This window comes from Eutrigla gurnardus (genome assembly GCF_963514095.1).
Source record: "Eutrigla gurnardus genome assembly, chromosome: 3".
NCBI classification, from domain to species: domain Eukaryota; kingdom Metazoa; phylum Chordata; class Actinopteri; order Perciformes; family Triglidae; genus Eutrigla; species Eutrigla gurnardus.
In genome coordinates, this window is record NC_139917.1 from 12,261,226 (window position 1) to 12,288,746 (window position 27,521).

A 27,521-nucleotide genomic window follows, 5' to 3' on the forward strand; every position below is an offset into this window, starting at 1 on the left:
CAAGCACGCAAGTTAACTTCCATCACCACCCAAATCACCGCTTCCCTCACATCGTACGCACACACACACACACACACACACACACACACACACACACACACACACACACACACACACACACACACACACACACACACACACACACACACACACACACACACACACACACACACACACACACACACACACACACACACACACACACACACACCTCTCTACATCCACTGGTAATTCAGTGCATTCATTTGTCATTCATCCTTCTCCATGACTTCATTTCCCTTTGTGGCTGCGTTGCTCCCATGTGCTTTTGGCAGTTGTACGGAGTCCTGGCAGGGCCACATAGTCTTTCTGGAAGCGTGAGTTGGGTGTCCTCTGCCGTTTCCTCTCCCCCTGTGTGGTGAAGAAGGCGTCCTGGAAACGCATGCTCGAAGCCGTGGACTGGAAAAACGAGACATGACAAAACGCCAATGAGTAAACAAGAAGGCGTTCCAGGGGGAAAGAGAATTTTGAGCTTTCATGCATTTAAGAAAGCATCAAACGTATGGTTTACAGTTTATGTGTTGCCCAGTAAGTCTAATACTTACAAGTCTACGTTTCACCTTTTTAGGCAGGTCTTCATCTAAAGTATAGACATCTTCTCTTTTTGCCAGCACCTGAGACCCGTCCTCAAACTCCACCTGAGATGACATGAAAATATTTTACTTACTTACAGTTTTAAATAAAAATGATCCAAAGCCCTTTATAATTTCACTCTTTTTTTACCCACACACAAAACTTGCAGGTACTGAGGGGTACTCCACTACATTTCAAACTCATATTTTATCTAGACATTTTTTTTTTTTTTTTGCAGTTAATAACCTCCTGAAAAGATGCTATATCAGTCAAAATATGTATCAGGTCTCACACAAGGAAAGTAAACATGAAACAATAGCACTATGATTTGTTATTTCATCAAATTACAAAGAAAAACACCTTTCTCTCAATGCATCAGCATTTGACTGTAGAGTGTGATAGATTAAAAAGAAATGAAATAAGCAATTTTCATGTCACCTCTGGGCTCAAAAGTTTTTGATCACCGTGTGGATCTTGAAGTAAAAGAGCATTTCCTACCTAAACACGACTTGACAATGGAAAGTTCTTGTTCAGCTTCTTTTTTTTTTTAAATTAAAATCCAACCCATCTTCAACAGAGTACCTGCGTCACAGATGCATTTGTGCATAACTAATGGTTGACGCCCAGCTCAACTAAATAAAGCTTTAAGTGGAAGCTGCATGACTTCGCTTGGTGAATATTTCAGTGAGTTTGAATAATGCAGATTGTCACCTTCTTCTCCTCCTCCATCTCTCCCCATCTGCTTCAATTCTGAGTCTGAATAGCTTTTTCTTCCTGTACATCTTTTCATCCTCCCATCATCTTGCATCTCATCCCCGCTCCTCCTCTTTGGTTGCCATGACTTCAGCACCTCCCTCAATCTCAAGTGTCCCCTTTCTTTTTCTCTCTCTCCATACACAGACCTCAACGACGTCAGAGGAGTCATGATGATTCTGATGTTGAGGGAGTTGAACAAGTTTAACGCTGTCTCTCTATGACCCTCAACATAGCTTGTAATTCAGTTTCAAGGCAAAAAAAAGGATTAAATCTGCAAAACCGGGTTGTGTGCCTCTCTGGTACATTCACCATTTGTCATGTGTGTCTATAGTGTAGTATGTGTGAGTGTGAGTGTGTGTGTACCTGATACATGTATGACACGTTGGATCCCAGGTATTTGGCACCATAGAACAGCCCATCAGGCCACTTCACTTGAACAGGTTCCCCTACTTCAGGAGGACCCAAGTTCATACAATCTCTGCTCTGAAGAGACAAGAAAAAATGGTTCGTCCGTGTAAGAGTGCGTGTGTCACTTTATTTTCCACATGTGTATATTGTTAATGTATATGAGAACTGTAAGGTAAATAATACAAGCACGTTCCTCACTTCTTTAACATCTCCTACAAACGATATACACGATACTAGTGAGGTTCCAAACAACTAATTTAAATGCTACGGTAAACTTAGCCTAGTCGACTAGTGGGAGAGTAAGAAATAGTCAAAATGAGGCACAAATTATTCTAGGAGGTTAAACACCAAACTAATATAAATATTGATGTATAGCATGCTAGGTTGCTAACTTGAGCTGAACAACAGGCCCGTTTCACAGCTTCCATGTTGACGAGTCATTGCAGGGTAATGAATAACATTCATTCTGGCCCTGTTCCGTTTGCTTGTGCCAGGGCCCTGGTATTGTATTATGCATGCTGGCTCACTGGAATGGCTGGGACAGGGTACATGGAAAGGGACAATAATTAATTTGATCAATTACACCTGTGATTACATATCAGAATGGCTGCCGTGATAAGAGCCTTCTAGTCTGTCTAAGATGCTGTAAAATGCAGAAGATTCCAACAACTGGCTGCTTTAAAAGCTACCACAATGTTGAACATTAGTGAATGATAAAAATGTTCAAACATGTAGCTACATAAACACGACCAAATATTTGTTGGTTATCCCATCAAGCCCTGATGAAATGATGATGATGATTATCATTTTAAAATATAATTTATGTACAAGTGGAATTTATAATTACTTTGGTGTAGGCATCATCACGATAATCTCCAGGTCAATTAAGGCTTAGGTTCAGGATTGAATGCAAATGAGTGGAGTGTCCTCACTAATACAGTAACACACACGTGTGTGTGGTTGTGTCTGTCACAGCTACTTCTCTTTAACAGCGTTAAGCTCACCAAGAGGGACTTGGTCATTACCATAATCACTTGAACAAATCAATGGTTTCAACTGATCGAGAATGGGCTTGTCAGTGATTATTTGCCGTTACCACGACAACCTGGCAGTCCCATGATATGTCATTCAATTTGAATGGCTTTTCCAGAAACCCTTGATGTTTCATGGCGATTTCACAAAGGAGGGAAATAATTCTGACTCTTGATCACACCCACTTACAGGTAATCCACCATACAATGGCCATTTAAGAACCAAGGATCCCTCTTGAAAAAAGGAGGCTCCTTTCAATGCTACGACCTTTTACAACTGGGAGGTGACCTCTTGAGCGTTTCTCTAATTCAACATGTTCTCACCACTATGTCCTCGGGGTAAGTATCGTTGGAGAAGGAGCCGTCGTCGAACATGACCTCGTAGAACATCTGGGAGGTGATCTGGGTGACCTTTGAGCTGTAGTAGCGCAGGTTCTTGTGTTTGGAGATCACCGTCTGGCCCAGGGAGATGGGCGCTTGGCACGCTCGCTGCTTCTAGCACAGACAGAGAGCAGCAATTACACTACTGTATGACTGTATTTCTACCTAAAACTCCTATGATACGACTTCATTGTGTAGTGAAAAATGTAGTACTCTTAGTTGCATTTGAGTGACACACTGAGTGGCATCTAGCCATGCAGAAAGTTTTAGGGTTTTTATTTTGTCCTGGTATTCAGACATCTCAAGAGATTCTGTCATTACCCCAAACAGGGCATTGAAAAATCGAAGAGATTTAATATGTCGGTCCAGATATAGGTTACTCTTGATAGCCACTATTTGCATGGCTACATGATTCCACCAAATTTAAGTGAGAAATTAAATTTGTTTTTTATTATTATTTTTGTGTACTGACCCTTTAAAGCAAATAATGCAAAATCATTTATTTAGAAAAGATGAGATGATATAAAATGCCTTTCTTGGGCGTTCATGCATAACTTTTCAAAATAAATTCCATCAACATGCATGTTTATATTGCTGCACTAAACCACCAGATGTGGCCAACATTCACTTGCCCACCTCTACGACATTGTATGAGAGTAACATCAATCAGGTGTCTACACTAGAACCGATCATCCCTATTAATCTGTTACAAATTAAACACAAGTTTGATAGTTGTTACAAAGTGCAAACACATTGCCATGTCCATTCCAGCTGAGCACAACTAGGAAACACCTGTCCTATAACTTACAGCTGACGAACTCCGTGACTGATGTCTATGGCAGGTGATTGACACAACATACGGCCAATCATCAGGCTCCATGATTACACCGGCAGCATGGGCACAGGTCACATGAAAGGAGGTGGGACACCGGCCACATGAGCACTGGATACAAGCACCTGCCTGCCGTTTCCCCTCGCAGCGCTTACGACAATAGATGCACTTCTGTAAACACAGACCAGAGCAAACTGTCACACACAGAACGCTGACTGTCGAGGGCCAGCTGCTTCCAGGACAAGACTGGCTTCAGTCTCCATTTTTCAAACTCGCACTCCAAGTCCGTTCTTTCGTAGTGACGGCACAAAAGTCATGTATAGCCGCATTTTAAGAAAAGGGCTAAATAATGTCAATAAACAACTATTTACAGTTGTGAAATAATACACATTTGGTTTTACCGTATTAGGACGAGGTATGCGGGTTTGAGAACAAACTGCAGTGCCCATATTCAATATAATGAAGGTTCACTCAGTTCAACAGTATGGCTCATTTATGTGCTTCTAATAGTTCCTGTTCGACAATGGAGGACGATGGCACAGTGGAATAAGCGATATCTTTGTGCCGCAGGGATGACTTTTAAAAAAAAATGTCATGCCATCCCCTGGAATTTAGTATCGCACTGGTTCCCTCGACAAAAAGCCAGTGGGATTTTTCCATGGGATTTTGGATTAACACAAATTTATGATACCTGCCGTTTTGTTCAGCAAGCTAATGTTCAGAAATGAACACAACTTTTATGATTTTTTGAAGCGTGAATGCAATCGGCAAAGTAAAAAGCAGTAAACAAACTACATCATGGTCGCATTAGCACCAGTATACTTTGTAGTCACAGTTTATTTACTCAGTAAAAGAGAGGGTTTGTACATTGCCGTTCCCATACCAGCAACCTCATCTGAGGACATCAAACAATATGATGGACAACAAAATGCAGCACACACATTATGGAGGTATGCAGAATATATTAGTGATTTGGACACAGCTCTGCCATTTACATACATTTTAGACAGGTTGAGGATGTAACATTTAGTTTAACAAAAAGGACTCAAAAAAGAGCATGAGACCTTCTGTCACATCCTTGCAGTCTTCCCTGTCACTTTCTATTGCAAACTACATTAAACCATCTGCCACTTAGTCTTTACTGCATTGAAGAAACCCTGACCTTATCCAACAGTGTGGTGTTTGGAAAAGTTTGTATAAAAAAAACCCAAGTAATTTAAAATCTGTACTTCCCCTTGAGAGACTTTAAAAACAAGCTCAAGAAAAACAGCAGTGAATTAAAGACAAAAGGCCGCTACGTGAATCATTGCCCGGTTTTGCCATGAACCTCTAACATAATTTAAAACCATTATGTGCTCCACATAAACATCCTCAATGCACTGTTATTGGATATGGTGGTGTAAACAAAACACAGATAGGATGAGGTGAGGGGGAAAGACCTTGGTTGTAACAGTTAACAGAAACACGTTATTGCACCGCTACAATACAAGGAAACCCTCAAATAAGACTAATCAGATGACATCATTTGAGGTTTCCACAACAAACCAGTGCTGCAATGCCTGTGTTGTGGTATCTTTTCCCCTCATTTGAGGTCTGTGAGCAGTACACAGCTGCACAGTCAAGGCCATGATACACACACACACACACACACACACACACACACACACACACACACACACACACACACACACACACACACACACACACACACACACACACACACACACACACACACACACACACACACACACACACACACACACACACACACACACACACACACACACACACACACACACACACACACCCTACGTACAAACATTGCCATGCATCCATGCACAAGCACACTCGCACCTAAATTTTTAAGACTATCCCTCGGTTTTCTGCACCAAACAGCCCATCAAGTCCATTTCCTCTACTGTGGCATCCCCCCCCCCCCTCCCACCTCCCACAAATCCTCAGCACTCCCACTAAAGGGAAAGAATGATGACATCCTCCCATTATAACCCTACTCGCTCGCCCATTTCACTTTCACCCCTTACGCATCCCTCCCATCTCACTCCATTTCCTCCACTCTCCTTCTTATAAAAACAGTCATCTCCGATCTCTTTTTCGCTCCGCTTCCCTGCCCTGACTTCCACTCTCTTAAGATACGCTTTCACATCTCTTTGAAGGTAATTTATTCATTAAACTAATTCATGAGAATCCGTACTGAAATATCCATACATGCCGACAGATAATATGCCTACATATAGACAAACCCCTCTGCATTAAGTGAGCTCAAGTAGGAATTAGCTGGTTTGTAAATATGAATTCTAACCTATAAAGGAGTCTGATGACATGTAAACTGTCCTATCACTATCTCATCATATCCACGGATATGTACAATATTAAATAGGATGGCAGGATGTTTCCCTGGTACATACAATCGGGAAAAATCACGGCAGGAAGGGAAGCACAGCATTTGATTGGTTTATAAGAAGGTGATGCTGTGCCAATAAAAAAGTGATTTAAAAGTCTCTGAAAATAAGTACCCTTTGCTCAATCCTTTAAAAGATCAATAGCTGATCTAATTTGTTAACCTCGGCATCATTAATCCAATGTAACCTCTACAGGAGGGCTGGCTTCGCTGTTACAATTATCAAATCAGCCCACTTAATTCAGATATCAGTTGGCGATGAGGCTGCTTAGTGTACCGAGAGGCTCTCACAAAAGTTGTCCCTCAAACTAAAAGGCAACGCTTAAACTAAATTGGGTGATGAAAACACTAAACTTTATCCCTTTTTTGTATTAATGGAGGCTCCACTGCTTCACAGCTCTTCCTTTTCTGAACTGAGGGACTTTTACTCAAGTGCTTTTCTTGGAGACTAACTTGGCCTACATTCCATAAAGCCTTTTTCCCCATATCTCCTCCATTATGGACGGCAGTGTGCTGCTGATGAACTGGCCCGACTGTCTCGTCCAGCTATTGAGGCAGGCATGACAAGATTCTGAATGGCATGCAACACACCCTGTGTGTAGACACGTGTGTGTGTGTGTGTGTTTATGTAAATGAGAATGTATATTTAAAAAAACAACAACATAAAGTCATGTTAAAATATGTCACCATAGTTTTACGTTTTAAAGTGTGTGAGTTTGCGTATGTGTGAGCCTAACCCACTTTTCCCCATGGTTGTACCTTCTCCGGGGTGTATTTGGGTGCCTGTGTTGAGCCATGCGTTAAGAACATTCCCACAGTAAATTATGAATGTGTATGTGTGCGCGCCTGTGCGCGTGAGATAGTAAATTATAAATGTTCTGGGCTGCTTCAGGGGCAACGGGTCCAATGTGAACACGTGGTTTACGGAGTGAACATACAAAGTGGGCAAAGGAGAAAGGTATACCATCCATAATCTCACTCAATTTAAATCCAATCTGTGTCATCATGACACAAAAAAAAATGTTTCTACTACAGAATGTGTAAATGGGCTGATCATTTATTCAAGCATGCTGGTGTTTCATATTTTTTACCTTAATTTAGATTTCAAAGAGGTTGTTTAAAAGAGGCCCATCTGTTTTGTCATCAATAGAAGCATGCATCCTTCCAAAAAGTGCTTGTCTCAGCACGTTAATTAGTGAAACACTGGCAGCAGGGAGTAAAGATTTCATGTCATAATGAAGTGTGGGAAAAACAGGATGTGGTTTTTGATAAATTAGTACATACAGTTTCCTCCCTATGGACGATGTATCTGATCTGAAGAGCTATCTAAGATGCAGAGCTGGAAAGTGTAATCTATGCATCAAGCTCAAATGGGCACTCTGACGTTAACAGGATCGAACAGCTACAGGAAGGATCTGAAACGTTTTGGCCATCGCCAGGCTAATGTCACAGACTTTTTATGAGTGTCGTGCCCTTTCCAGTCTAGACTACAATTTCCATTTTGTTCAGAGTTTGGCCCCTGGATATGAATACTGACACGTCGTGGTCTATGCTTTCCTATCCAAATAAGCTCAAATCAATGTGGTGTGAGCAGATACGAACCATATCCCTGTAAATACCCGGTGCTGTGGGTGATGTCACTGTGTCCACAAAGTAAGGGTCCCATTCAGTGTCAGCGCAGCAGCATCCCTTCAACTGTCTCCGGGTGAGCAGGCACTCATGTAGGAACCACGACTGGTTGGTTAGATTATAGCGGACACCTTACTAGTATTGCTGGTAGGATTGCTTTAAACTAGGAGGTGTTTCTTATATAGATAAGAATTATCTTCCGCTCTATTTTTAATCAATAAAAAAGGTGAGGATTTTATTATTTCTTTATATGAAAGTTTAAAGCAGAAGGAGATTTTTCAGTCTTATGGAAAACAGTTGAAAAGCACTACAAACTGCAGCCTCATTAAGTTGAACTGGCACCTCTCTACAATAGCTTTAGCTAGGAGCACCGTACAGGCTGGCAACTGAGTTTTTATCTACAATAATTTTATGATCACCTACCACAAATACTGTACATTAATTATGTCATTGTCTCACTCAGCTCGTATTTCTTGCTTTAGGCAGTAATCTGATACAAATGCAGATTGTGTTTTAGGGAGTAACAATCAATGCCTTGATCAATCATATACACTTCTTTGAAAAGTTTTGCTCGCATGCAGGTAGATATGGGACGATGTGAAAATGATATATCACAATTATTCTGGCCAAAATAATTGCAATTCATCATATTATCCCGAAAATCATCAAAATATGCTTAAAACTCTTAAAATGGCACTAAAACATACTGTATAACAACACATTTGGTTAAGAAACCTTTTTTTTTTTTGCATCACTGATGATCACACAATCAAATAATCATAAATAATATGATCAGAAATCATAAGGTCTCCCTGCATAAATAAATAAAGAAAAATATATATTTTTGTAACCTGTGCTTTTTAAAATCAGGCACATGTTTTACTTCTCTACCAAGATAATGACCTAGACAGCTTTTTCAAGTCACTGGTGATGATATTTATGATTATTTGCGATTGCCGATAATGGAAATTCACACGATCAAGTTATTGTATAGTTTTTACTGCAATAAAATCCAATATCATCTCATCACACTCATGTAGTACTTGTTGTTGAAACAATAATGTAAGAAAGGAATGGACAGGCAGTATTCACCGGTTATCCATCTTGCATTAGGCGGTACCTCGACAACGCTTTCTGCTGAGCTATCATGGAGCCTGCAGCAGAGAGCTAACTATAGTGGCAACATGTCAGGTCTGCAGAGACACAGTCCAGCTCTCTCATTAAACAAACACACACACAGGATACATGCAAACACACACACACACACACACACACACACACATGTATGGACAAACACCCACACAGACAGCCCTACGTACACAAAACCCCACTCCCACCCACCAGTGGTTAATTATCTAGCTTTGATTGCGGGCATGTTCGTCTCACATTGTTAATTAGAACTGTGAACACTTCATTAATTAGACTGAGCCAGTCCTCAAGGACCTGGGGAATTCCAGCACTGCATTAGTGTGTGTGTGCGTGCGTGTGTGAGTGTGTGTGTGTCTCTCCTCACCAGTTTATATCGCTGCATGGGGATCCTACTGGTGTCAATGGGATTCCTCTTGGTTTCATCGCTGAACCTTGCCTCCGGCAGTGCTACTGCGCACATCACGTGGGCCCATCTATATGCACACGCACAGACACACAGACACACACGTTAATATATTATGATGATTAAGACGCACAATTAATTCGCCTGAGCTCTGGAGATCAGAGATGAGTGCGCTGAGCTAATCAGAGAACAAAAGCCTGTCTCACTTGTCGTTTTGGGTTTTCTTCAGAGCTCCACCTCTGAGGTTACAGAGACAGCATTCCTGAGAAAACATACAAATGAGTAAGAGAGAAAGTTGATATTATTTTCTTATCACCATTATGTCCTTGTACATGCTTACATATAACACCTGTATATATATATATAGGCAGATGACAAACTGCATCTTTAACCTAAGTTGCAGTGTGTCTCCTCCCCAGCAAAGCAAGTGGCGATACCACAAAGTGGTGAAGGGAATAGTGAGGCATAAATCACATTTAGTCATCTATAAAGCCTTTATTTTTTTAAGATAACATTTTTCTTGACTCCAAACGACACATTTATTTCAAAACAAACAAGCTTTTTAATTGGATTTGCAAGGATCCGTCTTTGTCAAGTCAAATATTAAACTAAAAGAAAAAACTTACCGCTGTAAAGCTTCCTTCCGTACAGCGATCACATGACCACTGTTCGCTGACATCATCTGCGGCAACACCATAGCAACCTTAAGGAGGAAGTGATGAAAAAAAATATTTACACTCAAATAATGGTGGCATGGTCTCAACGAACCATTCACAGAGAACAGCAGATGTGACAGGCTACAATTGGTTACAAGAACAGAATAAAATGCCACGTCCACATTGTTTCCACAGATTTTCAACAGAAAGATGGTATTGTTTCATGCTGAAATGCACAGTATTGCAGACTAAGTGGAAATGGAGAGCTCTATTACTGTGTGTCAGAGAACAGCTGCGGTTGAGCAAGTAATGCAGACAACACAGGAGGTAGAGGTGCATCTCTACATCTTGGTTTATAAATGCATCTGTTTGTGTGTTCATCTGTGTATCAAAGAGAGCTTTAAAGGCAGCCAGACTTGCACTACTGTGACAGCATGCTTTCCTTTCAGACACTTGCAGGTAGCCCTTCGTAACCCAGGTGACACAGCTGACAGACACAGATACAGCGACTTTAGATAAATATCGTTGTCTTGCATAGTTTAGGTCTGTGTCCTTGGTGTGGCAGAACAGCAGACATGTTAAATTAAAAATATGAGTGCAGGTCACCTTCAACAAAAAAACATTTTGAATTGAAAAGTGTGGCAAATGGGATTCTTTTCAAAGCTGACAACTAGTTAAAATCCATTCCACAAAGTTAAAGACACATAAGCCCGAGGGGAAGGGGGGATTTGTATTTGCAAGAAACGCTTAAAGTCTGTATATGTGTGAATGTCTCCATTCTTTTCCCCCACCATCCATCACCAAACCAAACATAAAATCTAAGCTCACCTCTCTTTCCTTTCCCCAGTTCATATAACAGTACGGGGGGAAATCAACATCGACTCATAGTTATTGAAGGTTCTCGACCAAACTTGTGGCTTTTTCATCAGTGTCAAATGACATACACTTCAGCTCCTACTGCCCACCCTATACTGTACCTCCACACACTCACACAAAGCAAGTAAATGTGTAGTGCATGAAGTCTATAGCAGTTAAGCACACACAGTATAAATAACATCTAGACCATCCAGAGAGTAAAAAAATGAGGTGGTATCGACACTAGTGGCAGGAAAGTATGAGGGACTGAAACTGTCTGAGAGGAGCAACGTCATTATAAAGCTGTGGATTCAGGACAGTGAGTGAGACTTTGAGAAACGTGTGCATGTGTGTGTGTGTGTGTGTGTGTGTGTGTGTAGGACTGTAGAAGACCAGCTGAACACTTCAGATATTGGCCCAATGTGTATGGATTGGAAAAGGAGACCCAGGGTGGTTAAATGTGTACGAATGGGGGATTGAGATAATGCACAGCCTTTCACGCCTTTGTGTCCGATGCAAAAGAGAGGCTCTGGGGTTTGCTTTTTTTGTTGTTTTTTTTAAAGCGTATTTGTGAAGCCTTGTTGCACTGGCTTTGGGCTTTTGGACAGGAAGTATGTGTGGTGAAGACAGAGGATTCACCCTCATTCGGCTGACGGGGGAAATAAAATACTCCAAACCACAGAGAGAGGGGGAGACGGGGAAACAGAGCGGGGTGGAACATTGAGATCCAGTCAGGACTCAAACCCACTGACCCTCTTACAGTGACAACAGAAAAACAAGCACAACAAGTTGAAACAAACAATGTGGCTTGGTCTTTTCTAATATAAACTATTCATATTACAAATACTAATTAAACCTTTTGGTAACAATTGATTTTTCAGTCTTTTTTATGTTTTCTCATGGATAAAGTCAATGGGATCAGAAAGATAAACTGAAGGAAAACATATGCTTATGAGAGAAAACAGACTCTGACAAACATAATGCATTATTTTCAGTTTAAAAAAAAGATAATAAATAGAGGTATAGTGCAATATATGTCATCGCAATACCCACCATATCGTAAAATGTTTAAAACCGCATGTATCGGGACTTAAGTATCTGACCAGTATATGATTATAGATGTTATGAAGTTTAGAAACTACACTTATATCTTCCTGGCCTACTTTACTTTTTGTAATGCAGCCCATTAAATGGTAAAAAAAGGGGGGGGGAATAACTATTTGTTTCCATTTTGCTAGTCCTTGCATATGAGGAACACACACACAACACACACACACAACACACACACACAACACACACACAGACACACAGACACACAGACACACAGACACACAGACACACACACACACACACACACACACACACACACACACACACACACACACACACACACACACACACACACACACACACACACACACACACACACTTTCCTTGTGCATACGTACTTGCATGGACTTGCAGGCAACAGCCCTGGCAGCAGAGCAGAGGGGAGGTGCCATCTTCCTGCAGCAGAGGATTCGTGGGAGTTGGGGGGCAGTTCTGCTCCCGGAAAGAAAAGCAGATCTCTGGGACCAGGGGCTTGGTCTTCCTCAGACCTCTACAGGGACGTGTGAGGCCCTCAATCGGTGATGATGATTTAGAGGCGTCCTTAGCTCCGACAGGTGTATTGTCCTCTACTTTGTCTTCAACCTAAAAAAAACAATTGGTTATTGTCATGATGTTCTTAAGGACTTCTAAATACTAACGAAGGAGGTGGGTGATATATATATGTATATATATATATATATATATAGTTACCTGTTGACCTTTGCTTTACCTGATAATAGGGCATGAAGAGTGTGCACACGGCACAGTATGGCTGCATGGTGGCTGCATGGGCATTGTACTCCCTCTCTGCTGTGAAGCAGCTCTTCCTGTTCTGCCACAGGTAGATGAGGGGTTTGGCCCACGCCTCCATTTCCTGCTCCTCCTCCTCCTCTGCCAGGCTTGCTTCAGGGGGCTCTAAGTGGAGACAAACTAAAGTCTTACAACCTTGCAATTACATATCTATTCAAATGGTGTTGTTTTTACTATGGCCCAGATGCTGAGTCAAACAAAACAGAGCCCAAATCTCTTGTCTGGTACTTGTAAATTAAGCCTGTTCTGAATCTGAAACAATCATGTGCCCTGAATATCAAAAACATCATCATCATTCTCACAACTCACTTCAGCGGTATTAATAGATTTGCTGCTTAAATCAGATCTAATCCATCAACAGTGGTGACACTTTCCTCCAGTGACTTGAAAAACATTTGCAATGAATAGAAGCCTGTGTGTTTATAAAATTACCCAAACTGATTAAGAGCTCTCATCATCATAAAATACGGTTCTCACAGCCACGGTCATTTTCCCGGGATAAACGACTAAAATGGCTGCTGAATTATTCATCCTTTTTCACAACAGTGGAGATGATGAATATGACTGTGTGAACTAGTCGTTGTTAATTGAGGGCCCTCCCTTCCACCATGCTAAAACCATGAAAACAAATAGTAGAGAATCTATCACTAGGCCATTTTACTGTGGTAGGCCTGAGAGTTAAATCTGTTTGGTTTATGTGTGCATTGACGTCAGACGAATCATTTGGGGGGACATAAAATGTGAAAAATGAGGAGGGGAAGAGGAGACCGCAGAGTTTGGCAGCGGTTATAAAAAGCTACGCTGTGGGAGAACACAAACGTTACCTGACCGTACTTACTATTTAACAGGGTGTTATTAATGGTATTAAGATAGCAAAGACAATTCGGTGACACCCGAGCTTATTTTTTTGCTCGTTAATCTACCTTTTAATAAAGAAATGTCATGGCTTTTAAGTATACTGAAAATGGCTGTTGGCAACCAGCAGAAGTCAAAGGATCATGGTTCCTGGCCTGTTGCCACCCGCTTTGCAGCACTAACCACAACAGGAAATGACCATGGGTTTTTATCAAAATGAGTATGGCTATTGGCTCGCAACATGTGCATGTGTCACTGTCTGAGTGTTGGAGTCTTTTTAAGGCTAAACCTTTGCAATACCTTTCAATGAACTGTGTGAACTGTGTGTGGGTGAGTGAGTTCCCACCATCGTCACTGGCAGCCTGTTGTTTGACAGCAGTGGGTACAGCCCTCGCAGTCGGTTTCCTGAGTGGGTGACGCCAGCTCTTAGTGGTCCTCTTCACCGCCAGGGCAGGGAACTGGCATGAACGGGCGTAATTGGAAGCCATTAAGAGTGACAATAATCTGTATTTGTATAAAACTTATCTATGTGTTTGACTGTGTAAAAAAGCACTCACGGCACAAACCTCCCCAGGTTCCAGGCCTGATTCATCACACTCGCAGTTACTCGTATCATCTTCCTCCGCTTCTTCTTCCTCCTCCTCCTCCTCCTCCTCTTCCTCCTCCTCAGATGAGTCACTACTGCTCTCCCCCTTGACAGTACCTTGCTGCTCTGCCTCTTCCCCATCAGATCTCCCTTCTTCCACATCAGACACTCCATCCTGTTCTCCTCCTCTCCCCCCGAGAGGTGAAACAGCAGTATCGGAGAGCCGGCTCTCCTCTGCCTCCCTTTGTCTCCCCAGCTCCCTGCACAAGGAAAGGGCCTCAGACCCATCTGCTTCCCCTCTGTGGAGTTCATAATCTCCACAAAGCCCCAGGGGCTCAACAGCACCGACAGAAACTAGCGACGTGGGCTCCAGTTGGGCCCAGGTGAGAGGCCCCCCTTCCTCTTCCTGGTTCTCTGACTCACGAAGATCCTGTTCTGCGTCCTCCAGGTCTGTGACTTCTTTGCACTGAGGCTCAGTCCACATAGTGTAAGGTAGGGGATCATGGGTGAAGTCAGAAGGGAGTTCAGGGTGCAGACTCTGGATGAGTACGGCAGGACCCTGGGAATTTAAGTTTTTCCAGATGCTGCTGGAGAAAGGTTTGGGCTCAACGTATGGGTTCTCAGAAGTACAATGCAAAGGTGTGTATGTTGTGTGGTGGTGGAGTTGCAATGCTAAGTGACTGTCACTGTGAGTGCATAATGGAAGGGAAGGGTTTGGGGGATTGTCTGAGGTGCCAGTTGAAAGAGAGCCACAACTACTCAGACTGAATATGCTGTCCCTTTCAGCCGAGTTGTCCTTATTTGCCAACTCTCCTAAGCTGTATTGCTGCTCTGTTTGAGGTGCAGTGGTCTGAAATAGTTGGCGAGAGGAACCATCAGACTGTCCAGTAGTAACAACCTCCAGCTTTGAACGATCCTTTTCGGCAGCAATTCCTGGCATTGTTAGCATTTCACGGACACAACCAGATGTTATTTTGTGCATAGCATTGGTCGTTACATTAGCCTCGTTTCCATCTAAACCAGACGCTACCAGCCCTTCGCAACTATACGTAGAACCTAAATCCGCTGTTTGAGGCTCTTTTGACATCATTAAGACAGCTTCTCTCTCTGCCTTTTTGACTCCAAGTGAGGACGGTGATCTCCCGGTTGGCATCTCCCGCTGAAGCACAGGTGCAACCTGGTGACTCGCTTTTGGGATGTTGGTAAGACCAACATCAGCTGGGGTGAGCGAGGGCATCTCTTGGATCAGTACAGGTGGCAAAGGGCAGACTGCAACCTTATCTGCTGGCTCCGGAGTGAGTTGTGGCATATCCACCGCATTCCTCTGTAGCAGAGGAGGGAAAAGACTTTCCTCAGTGCTGTTTTTCTCTGAAATGCAAATGTGTCCTGAAGGGGAGAAGGAGCCACGTGACGTGCAACTGCCCCCCTCTACTGGCTCAGTTTTGAGATCATAAAGTGCTTCTGTAGTGAAGTGTGGATTGATATGTTTTGTATAAACAACGTTGTCCATTTCCTCTGCTTTAGCAGTACTGTTGTTGTGATTCTCAGTACCTGTGTTCATGCTACTGTCAGTGTTTGGTGTGAGGCTTAAAGTGTCTTCTCTACATGAGGAAGTAGAGGTCTGAGCTTCAGAGTCTGGGAGACACAAGCTCAGGTCAGGCTCAGCAGAAATGCTTGTTGTGTGGGAAGATGAGTCGAGTTTGGTGGGCTCCGGGGGAGAGACCCTCATAGAGCAGTCCTGAGAAGTTGAGAGGTCTTGTGGTTCAGGAGAGCCACACCGTGGCTCATTAATTCCCCGATGCATCTGGGTAGCCTCAGGCCATTGTCTGAGTCCTTCACTAGTCCTGCTCATGACCCCTGACCCTGAGAGGTGTTGAGGGTCAGTATGAGTGACCGTCTCTGCCTTTGGGTCATTCTTCACTGCTGAAGCAGGGGAGGGAATGGTGCTGCAGTCAGACGTATTGGAGGGCTCCTTATTGGAAAATCTCAAACTATTACTCTCCACTCGATTCACCTTGACCACACACATCTGCCTGCAAGGACCTGTAAAGGATAAAAACACAAAGTAAATAAGAAGTGTAAAAATACTCTTCATAGACCTCAGATGAGAGAAATTTCCAAATGTTAAAAAAATATGCATGCAGGCTAAGTTTGTCAATCATGCACGCTTTCACAGCTTGCTACCTTGTCTTACCTGAAAGCTGAATAGGGTTCTGATACGGGTTGTGCTTTGACTCGCCTTCCTTTTTCTTTTCTTTCTCCTCTTCTTCTCTGCAGCTTGTCCCTGCCACAGATCTTCTCAGCTTGGGCCCAGGCGGACCACCCAGGCCTCTCCTCTTGCTGCTGGTCAATGTTGAGCTGCCATCCAGTTCAATGGGCTCCTCAGTGGTTCTGAGGCGCTTGGAGCGCATACGAGTGTGGGTGCACCTGTAAGAAGGGAGATTTCACCCAGTTAGAAAAAACTCAGATCAACACTGAAGACCAATGAAAATAAACGTGGAATATTGTGACTTGAGACAATGGCATTTAGCTATTTAGCAGCTACCAAATATTCCACCCTTTACCCTTTATTAGTAGGTTTGTTTTTGTGTCGCCTCTGCAACCAGCTCTGTAGCTCCGGCGTCGTACTGGGAGTGGCAAGTATGTGGTCAAGAGGTGCAGAATCTTTGCCCACCATCCAGTTAGTGTACCGGTCAGGTTGAAAACGTTTCACAAAGGGTTCCATGGATATCTTCACCATGTCCTTACTACATGTGCACTAGAGGACAGACAGGAGGAGGAGGAAGAATATAGTCTTGCAGTCGTGACTTTTAAGGCTAAATCATAATCTACTCTGCTCAGCTTACCATGAAATGAACTGTTTACAAATCTGTGACAGACAAAAGGTTTTCAGATGAATGTTACCTGTGTGGCTACTTTGCCGTAGTCTATCCAGCGCAGAGTGGCAAAGTTGGTGGACTCTGCACAGTTAAAGCCATGATTGAACCCAGCATGGTAGCCATAAGGGAACGTGATCATGAACTCTCCAGCTTCCTGAGTTATCTGGCAATTTACAATAAGGACGAAGAAAGACACGGGGGGTTCAGTCATGAGAAGAGATGAGTTACCTTTTGTTTTTAAAAAACACCACTTAAAAAGTCACACATACATATATGTATGTATATTTAAAATCAGTCAAATAATAAATGGTTTATGCAATCAGTTAAACAAAAACTGCTAAATTAGATTTTTTTTCTGGTTTCCAGAAAGTTAGTAAATAAAGGGAGTATAAATGGTGAGAGGAGGAGGACTGAGAGCCTACCTTATCAAAGGGAATGCCATACTTCTTAAGTATGGAAGGGGAGATTAGAGTCATCTTATGACGAAGAAAAGCCTCACACCCCTTGAAGCTGTTAGGAAAGAAACCTGACAAAAATGTGCACATATACACTATTAACAGAGTGTAAGCCAGTGGAAAGGAGACAAAACATATACAAATAAAAAGCCGGAATAAAACGATAAGTGTGTGGTGGATTTTCTGGTTCTAAACATTTTCCGACTTAACAGACCACTATTTTCTTTATTAGGGTTGCAACTAATCATTATTTAAATAATGGAATAAAAAATGGAAATTTGATGGAATATTACATTATTATTATCATCATTAAATCAATTTGTTTATAAAATGTCCAAAATATGACATTTATCCATCACTAAATTCACTGTTACTTTGTCTGACAACAGCAAAGAAATTTCAATTTACAATGATACTGCTTGAAACACCAAAAGAAGAAAACAATGCATCGTAAACAATTCATTTGAATGGCTTTGTTGCAGATCATTTTACCTCTGTTAAATGGACAGCCGTCTGTAATTACGTTCTCCAGTGAAGTAATCAGAAGACCTAATAGGCTCATTTTATATTACACTTGAAACACTTTAACAATGATTTAGTTGTAAGTGTAATCATATGCATTCAAGTTAATTTAATGCCTTACAGTATGGATTTTCCCTGAGCATATTTGTCCATGTACATCTCTACTAGTAGCAGTTTTTGCTTGTTTATAGTCACAGCCCATTAGCATGCTGCATCTTTAGCTTTGCCATTACCTCTAGTGTCCTTGCAGATTTTAATTTATGCATTTTACTTTGTTGTTTAATGCAGACCTGCTTCTGTATGCTATTTAAATATAATGTAATTACCTCTCCCGCCTCCATTTATATGGAGAATTCAAAGAGAATATAAATGATTTTTTTTTACCTGTAGCCAGACGCTCCAGTCTCTTCCCATGCTCAGGGGGAATGGCATACCTGTTAGAGACAACACAGAAGATATGGAGCAGACTATTTTTGACGGCATGTGTGTGTGTGTGTGAAATTCTAAACATGCGTAATGAACACACTGAAGCATACACTGACAGTCGCAGAGATGTTTTCAAGAGGAGCCATTACAGTTTCAAGACTGCCATCAAGTGGTGGATAAATGAATAATTGCAAGAAGGCTGATGAGCTTTTTCCATCAGTACACTATTTATTCACAAATAAAAATGATAACGAAAATGTTGCTTAGTATATTCAGATTTACTGGAACCCTCTCATAACTTATTAGCTTTTTTTAGCAAATGCTGACCTTTCACAATTTAGAAGCCTAATGATTTTGGTCTTTTGTCTCTTCAATACTTAATTTTGAAATACAGAGCCTTGCTCCGTCTCTCTCTTATAATATTAATAATCTCTGATTGCAGTTGAGTCAAGAGGTCAGATTATTTTGTCCTCATTCCACGTTTTCTTGAGCCACACTGCTCTCAGAATCTGAATTTAAACTATTCCCAAAGTTCCCAGTGAGAAAGCCAGGGAGGATGACAGAATTCCCTCGAGGTTTGACTCGGCATTCCATTTGACTAGCACTATCCGCCCTCAGGTCGGTGGCATTTTTATCATCATATCACCTGTCAGCTTAACAGAGCAGTGAGAGACAGGATGAGTGGGAGAGGCAACCTCAGGTGGAGGTGACATGGGGAGTTGGAGGGGGTAGGGGATTGAGAAGAGGTGAGAGAGGTGCATCTTTAAGCCGCTCCCCTCCAGGGACAAGATGTCAAAATAGGAGCGAGATGAAAGAGTGTATGCTAGTGTGTGTGTGTGTGTGTGTGTGTGTGTGTGTGTGTGTGTGTGTGTGTGTGTGTGTGTGTGTGTGTGTGTGCGTGTGTGTGTGCTAGATGATAAGGGTATGCATGTGTGTGGGTACTTGGATCATCAGGCATCCCTTTGTACGTGTGTGTGTGTGTGTGTGTGTGTGTGTGTGTGTGTGTGTGTGTGTGTGTGTGTGTGTGTGTGTGTGTGTGTGTGTCTCCGTGTACGTGCGTGTCACTGTCTGGCTGTGACACTGATCCCTGTGGGGTTGCAGAGCTCACTGCTCTAATGAGCAGAACTCCCTCCAGGGCAAGAGGCAGAGAGAAATGGAACAAGTCAAGCTGACAAAGAAATAAAAAGCCAACTCCATTTTCATCTACCTGCATTCTTCACCTCTTCCTTGGCTTTATTATTTTAACATGAACCTGCTTAAAACCCAGCTCTCCTTCTATTAAGGAATGCAATTACAACACAAAATTATACAATGCAATCTGTATATTCTGTGTCTGACATTCATGTCACCATGTGCTCTGGTCAATACAGTATTTTCTCAACAAGATCATTTGGAAACTATAAAGTATGTAAATATTGCATCTATACCTTACAATCTGCCATCTCTGCATTTCTATTTCAATCTGATCTTCACTGTACTTATCCTATCTTATCTTTAAAGTAACTTTAAATCCATTTTTTTAAGTTAGTAAATTATGCATTGTGCATTTACTGTGTACTTATCACACAATCCAATGATGATGGTCCCAGTCTATAGTGTAAATTACAACAGAACTTATTTTACTTTTTTTCCAATCTACAAAAAGAAAACGTATGACGTTCCCTGGGACACGACATCCCCGAGCTACAAGGCATCGTCACATTCATTATTCCAACGCACCCCCTCCCCTAGTCAAATAAATACAGAAAACCAAGTGTTATTAGTGTACATAGCCTCGAGCAGTTATTTGCAAAGACTAGAAGAGATTGAGTGTGTGCAAGTGACAGTAATTGTAGTGGGAAAACTACCACTTCTAGTAAGCAGTAGGTTAGTTTACATTGCTGATCAGTGTGGAGTATAGTGATTGAGGTAAATTTACAGAAACACTGTAGAGTGTATTCATTAATTTTGCCTTGCTCCACTGCACTGACAAGAACGATAGCTTCCAAGAAATCAAACCATTTGCTTACACCCTTGGAGAATAACGAGCGCCATACACACTGCCTCCCTGGATGTCCCTACTGCTGCATACCTTTTCTATTCTCACAAGGATTTGGACTTTCTGCAGTAGAGTCACTTGTTGAGGTAACCACCTCATCAGTGTGCAAACAAGCACCAAGGCAAGAAAACCCAAGGGCCATATGCAACAGAATGGTTGGGTTAATTGAATGAAAGCTAAGACGTATGTAATTCACCATTTACATTTCCACACACGCCATACTGTTTGCTCTGCCCTGTATTTCCTTAAAGGAGTCATCACCCGGAAATCGCAATGTCTCTTGTTAAAACATGCATATCTGTGTTTGACCTCAGTTGAAACTTGCCTGAAAGGCTGGAGTTTGAAAGTGGCGCCGTTTTTTCGCTTCTGCTCTTTTTCCGAACAGGAATAGCACACAAGGGTGTGCATTCCTAAAGCACGAGATTTTGATTCTGCGCCTTCGGTGACGTCACCGTGGCGGCTACTTGCATAAGCCCACCCCTCTTTCACCACCCAACCCCGCCCCGTCCGCTACCTGAAATCGCCGAAGCGCCGCCATTATGTTTTGGAGTCTGCATGCAGGCAAGCCCCCCCGGCTCTGTCCTTCCTGCGGCGAATCAACGCGCGCCTCATTACATATTATACAATGCACATCCGGACCAGTCAAAACCTCGCGCGTAATCTCGCGTGATAAAATCGCGGTACGAAAAAGGGTCAGAACAAGCTCAATGTTTGATTAAAATTTTTTTTTTTTTTTCTAATAAGTTTTACGAATTGATCCAAAGCGATCCAAGGGGGGCTGGATACGTATAAAACCAGGTGATGACTCCTTTAACATGTCGCACCAAACCATGTGACCGGATCAGAAAAATGTCACAGTGCCAACAAGAGCAGTGACACCATAGAAATAAAATGAACTGATCCTTAAACGTGAAAGCTTCTCGTAAATATGCACCACATATAGAATAGTTAGGATAAATAGTCATGCATCACTCGAGCTGACTGCACAATAATACCTTTACTACACAAACAATGTTTAGATTGCATTTAATTCGACTTGACTGTTGCCATTTACGAGGACAACGCGAACATTAAGCCAAATCTTTAAAAAGGTTAAATAGTCAGGACAACTCAAAAGAGCATATAGGCTTATTCACTCAAGGGAAGGAGAGACAGGACCTCCAATAAGTCCAGTTAACTATGGTTAACCTGCATGACTTTCAGAGTTTGTAATTATCACATAAAAAGCCCTGGGAGGCCTTGCCCCAAGTTATATATCAGATCTCTTATTGCACTACATCCCTTTCAGCACGCTGTGATCCTTAGATGCATCTTTCCTTGTTATTGGTCCAGATTCTTACATGCCGGCGATCGAGCCTTTGCAGTCAGGGCTCCTAGACGGTGGAATGACCTGCCTGAGGAGATCAGGGCTGCAAACTCTGTCTCGTCTTTTAAATCCCCTCTTTTGAAACCCACTTTTTTATTGATGTGTGTTTCATGACATTTAAGTTAGTGTATTACGCATTTATTTAATCGCTTTTTTGCTCATTTCCTTCCCTTATGTTTTCAACATGTTTTCTTTTTTTTATTGTAAAGCACTTTGTATTGGTTTTTTGAATATATTTGCTATATAAATAAAGGTTGCCATTATTATTATTATGCAAGTGGATGTGAACAAAAGTAAGGCACTAGGATTAACCAATGCTTTGCAACAAGTACAACACAAACTTTTGTGAAGAATATGCCGTTGGTTTCCATTGTAACACAGGGGGTTCTTGGTTTTTCAGGCTGTATTTTGTGGTATGTGTTGAACTGGATTACATACCCTTCTGTACCTAAGTCCCTCTCCCACACTTACCAGGACTTGGGCTCTCCAAAGTGGAGGTAGTTGATGCTGTATAGGTCCATGTCCTCAGTGTGCCAGGAGAAAGTGGTCTTCCACATGCCAAAGTATAGATACGGAGTGTTAACCCCCTGGATGGATACACCACAGTCCTCCTCGATAACATCCAAGACGGAGTTCAGGTGGCCGATGTTCCACTCCTCCACATCCTAGAAGATCAGAAACAACCTTGGAGATTGGTATTGTGACAATGACAATGAGATGTTTTAATCCAACCAGAATCCGCTAAATAAAGTATAATTTAACACATTGCGCTCCATGTTGGCCAGCTGTCAAATGCCCACTCGTATTGATAGCGTGGATGTCCACTATGTGAAGTGTTCCACACCTCTAAAGTGCAGCGTAATGGAGATTGAATAATTGGTGACAGAAATGAACACACTTTTGGAACTAGGGGGAAAGGAACAAAAGAGAAAGGATCATTATCTACCTCATCATAGAGGCTGCCACTGACATCAGCACCGTATATGGGCGAGACAAAAGTGAGGTTCTTCCAATATTTCCTCTCAAGATCTTCATAATTCAGGTAGCGAGGTGTACAGTACCTGTGGAGGACAATCACAATGTATTTGGAACTGTAAAGTATTTTACCAGGAACACAAGGCCATTGAGATTCAGAATATCTTTTACAGGAGAGTCATAGTCAAGGCAGCAGAATACAAATCTTCATATAAAAAGAACAAACTTAAATCAAACAGCAAATAAGACCAAATAATGCATTAGCAGAGTTCAATAATGCACTTTGATCACACTGTGTATTCAGAAAATATTCCTAAATCCTGTTTTGTTTTTCAGTTTTAATAATTGTATACCCATAGCAAATATAGCTCTTGCACTTTTAAATCACTTTTCCAAATCTAATCAAATGTGGGATTAAGAAAAATGTAACTATGGAAATTAACTATTCAAAAATGTGCTTAACTGCTGTTCATTTCCTTCTCTTCTACCAATGTCTTGTTTTCCTTTGTTTCCTTGGATTATGCAAGATTAGTAATTAATAATACAATACAAATTAATAAAAAGATTTGGAAAAAAAAAAAATAATACAATACAAAAACAAAGATGTTTTTGTTTTATTTCTTTGAGGGATAAATACGCCAGCAACACAACTTCATAGGTCTAATGAGTATAATTACTTCTTTTGTCGGCTATGTCTATCCAAGATGATAGAACACACACACACACACACACACACACACACACACACACACACACACACACACACACACACACACACACACACACACACACACACACACACACACACACACACACACACACTTTAACATTGTATGTTTTGCAGTGGACCAGTCAAAAACCCTGTGAACATAAAGTTAGATTCCTACTCTGACAGCATCCGAATGTCTGTGTGAAGCTAAGGCTTGCTGAATCAGTGACCTCTTTTAAATCACTTCTTAAAACAACTTTTTATTTATTTTATTTATTTTTATTTTATTTATTTATTTTTTATTGTTTTCTTTTTACCTTATCTCTACTAATGTGTTTGTTGTATTTGTGTACCTGGTCATATTTATATTCTGCTGTTAAACGCACTTTGTAAACTGTTGTTTTTAAAATGTGCCACATAAATAAATATTATTATAATTATTATATATCTGTTAATCATTAAGGCAGTGAAAACAATTAAATCCATCCGCCATAACACTCACATGTCACTGTTTGCTAATCGCCTGAACTCCTGCACATTAAGAGGCTTCTTCTGGATGTTGTACTGAGTGAAGAGCCCTGATTGGCCAGCCATCATCTGCTGGATGGGAGCATCAATCATCAGATCATCTATGTCATCATAGGTACGACGGGGCTTCCAGCCTTTAGGAGGAATCACCTGAGGGACAAATGGAAGAGGAAAGGATTGCTTTCTAAAACAGGAATAGGGGTAACCAGTAAAAACAGGCCACTCTGATCAGCATTTCTTTATTTTGAATAGCAGTAGCCCATTGTGTCCAAAAGGGCCACTCTCTTATTATGTCTTCAATATGTCACACTATGTCTTAATGTCTTTCCCTGCTTTTCTTTGTGTCTCTTTATTCTGAGTGCCCTAAACTCCCTCTACGACAAAATCAAACAGTCAGCCCACTAGAGAGGAAACGGTAACCCACCACCGTAGTGGGAATAGTCCATCACTTGCAGACATTTTTTGGGTGGATGAAACATTGTTCAAGTTGAGATTTAAAGACTAATTACCTTCGCCAGGCCTGCACGGTGTGCACCTTGTGACTCCATATAAACCAAATACTGGTTGAAGTCTTTGAACTCCTCCATGGTGGGCCTGAAGGTCATAATCTTGCAGGTGGGGTTTGCAGGGCCGTACACCTCTGCTCCCGCCATCCTGCCACCTCAATAGATATAACCTAGAAAAAAGGGAAAAAATATATTATATAATTGACTTTTCATTGTAATGGTGACAGAAATTGGCTATGGTAAACATTGATTACTTTGCTGGCTATGTGGGGAGAATAAGCTGAATCTCTCTTTTAGAAATATAATATAACCGATTCAAAACATGCTTAATATATGTTGAAGATACTGTATAGACACACACACACACACACACACACACACACACACACACACACACACACACACACACCATTTACTAACTGTTTCTCATCAGCTATTTCACCTTACATTTTTCAATATTTCAAACTAGTGAAAGTATTACAAAAAGCTGTAATTGACAGGTGTGTTGCCGTCATATAAGGCAGTTGGTTCGTGTGATTGTGACAATAAGTTGCCACTAGATGGAGGTAGAGATTCAACAAATGTCGATTTGGTCCTTTGATCCTCGCTGATGCCAACAAGCCTTTTCAGATTTTGTCCCATCCACCCTCCCCACTCACATCTCTGACTTTACTGTGCATTCAGACAAAGGATCACATTGCCCTGATAGTGATGCAACTGTGATTTCCAACCTTACATTTCTTCATAACGCTGCTTCACCGCAAACCACATAGCAATGGCGTGCGGCGCGATTATGTAACAGGCGATAGCAAGTTTTTGAAAAAAACAACAACAAAATTCAGCTCACGTTACAATGTTTAGACACTATTGTGTTTAGTCGTTGTTAAACATTTTAAAACAATAATTTCAACACATTGATAACCTTAATCTGGCATATTCAGCCATCATTAATTAAAATAAATCTGTGAAAACCCCCAAGACAAATTCATCTAGGCTGACCCTTAATACTGCATGCACGTCTGCAGCTTGGCTGAGCTTTGTTGTCTGCAAAGCCAGCTAACTAGCCAACTAGCCTACGTTTTGTTATGATGCAAAGTAATGGCTGAACAAGTAGCGGAGCTTGGTAGCTTGTTTCTAACGCTAGACGGGGGCACGCTTTGACTTGAATTAGATGATTCATTCACGGGACCTGACTCGCAAGCAGTTGGGAAAGGAAAGCATAGCTAACTATTAAGCTAGCCCGGCTACCACCTGAGCTAACTTCTTACACGCAAGTCTATGGGGTTTAAATGCCCCTTGCAAGGTGGCTGCCGATAGGCCCGTGCTGTAGCTACTTCGCTCTGTGACTTTGTGTGACACAAATCATTAAGTCTGATATAAATATGGTGTAACGTCGTACATCATACAAGTTAACGAATAGATGGACGAACAACGATAAATGCCCACTGGCACCAGAGCCTGACAACTTATTTGGTTGGCACCGCTAACGGTTAGCTGTTGATAGCTTGGCTAATTCTGCACAGTTGTCACGAAATGCACGCCGCTTTCTAATAAATGAGTTTAAACCTAGCTGTCACACACCGTTTTCCGCCTCTATAATTACAAGTCAAGTCGTTTCCATAAAACTATACAGTCTTTTACCTCGATTTAGAAGACGGAGTAGTGTTGTTATTGATCCCCTTCCTTGTTCGTCCAGCTGATTCACATGACAGCTACTCTGCCGCTGCTGTCGCTGCTTCTTGCGGTGAGACGAGACGGCGTTCCGAGCGCCTCTACTCCGGCTCAGCTGCGCGTACGTGCGAGCGGGCACGGGCACGGCGGAAGACCTATCCACGCACCGTGAGATCTGCGATTCAGGAGATGAGCTGCAACGCAGCCAATGTTGATGGAAAGTGCACCTGCATCTCTAGCATGTAGCTGTACTATTCTACATACACTTCATATGTGTTGTGTATTTGTCTCGGCGCTTCTAGAGGCTTTAACCACTGGAAGAAAACGTATTGTCTTTTAATTACAATTTTACAGTCGAAATGACAAATCATCAACATAATGATGAGAAACTTTAATAATGAGAAACGTTCTCAAAATAATGACATTGTATCTCAAAATAATGACATAGTATCTCAAAATAATGACATACTACACTAAGTCAAAGTTTTTGAGATATCAAGTCATTATTTTGAGATACTAACTCAAAATCTGAGACACTAACTCGTTTTTTTTTTATCATTATTTTATGAAAGTGTCTCTTTTTCTAACAGTGTATAATAATGGGCTTCCATATTTGATCTATAAAATTTACAATTAAGGTACTATGGTACCACTTTCTAAGAAGGCACATTTTTAAGTCATAATTTATTACTTTATTAATAATAACTGAATATTTTTTTAAATAACTCTGGTTTGTATTTCTCCTACTTTTACGTGACACTTGCTTGTCTTATAAGCCCTATCCCTTTATGCCAGCACACGCTCAATTGATGTTTCATTTTGTGTTTACTTTTGTGTGTGATTATCAACATTTTCTACATATTTAATTAGCATTTTAGGAGAGATCTTGAGACCCAATATTTTAATCTAGAATGCCTGGAATGGTTGTGCATCTGATAATAAATAACTGGAAACATGAAACTCTACTGCAGATCG

General features: G+C 41.4%; 1 protein-coding gene across 7 annotated transcripts; it reads right to left on the minus strand.

The window, feature by feature from the left end:
• On the minus strand, positions 1-26,634 carry kdm4c (lysine (K)-specific demethylase 4C). Of its 7 annotated transcripts, none has more exons than XM_084006556.1 (22): positions 26,517-26,634; positions 24,879-25,045; positions 24,344-24,519; positions 23,104-23,218; positions 22,629-22,822; positions 18,712-18,761; positions 17,773-17,876; positions 17,376-17,513; positions 17,036-17,229; positions 16,711-16,898; positions 14,443-16,514; positions 14,232-14,343; positions 12,951-13,135; positions 12,580-12,823; positions 10,247-10,323; positions 9,827-9,882; positions 9,582-9,690; positions 3,997-4,191; positions 3,132-3,302; positions 1,732-1,851; positions 585-677; positions 1-438 (listed from the first exon to the last, which is right to left on the minus strand). In XM_084006556.1, exons 2-22 carry the CDS (start codon positions 25,020-25,022, stop codon positions 271-273), a joined length of 4,905 nt encoding a protein of 1,634 aa, XP_083862682.1. In that variant the 5' UTR covers positions 25,023-25,045; positions 26,517-26,634; the 3' UTR covers positions 1-270. The 7 variants fall into 7 exon arrangements, with proteins under 7 accessions (XP_083862682.1, XP_083862680.1, XP_083862679.1 ...); XM_084006554.1 differs by having other exon boundaries at positions 14,452-16,514; positions 16,666-16,898; XM_084006553.1 differs by having other exon boundaries at positions 3,132-3,299; positions 16,666-16,898.
• Between the last annotated feature and the right edge of the window lie 887 nt (positions 26,635-27,521).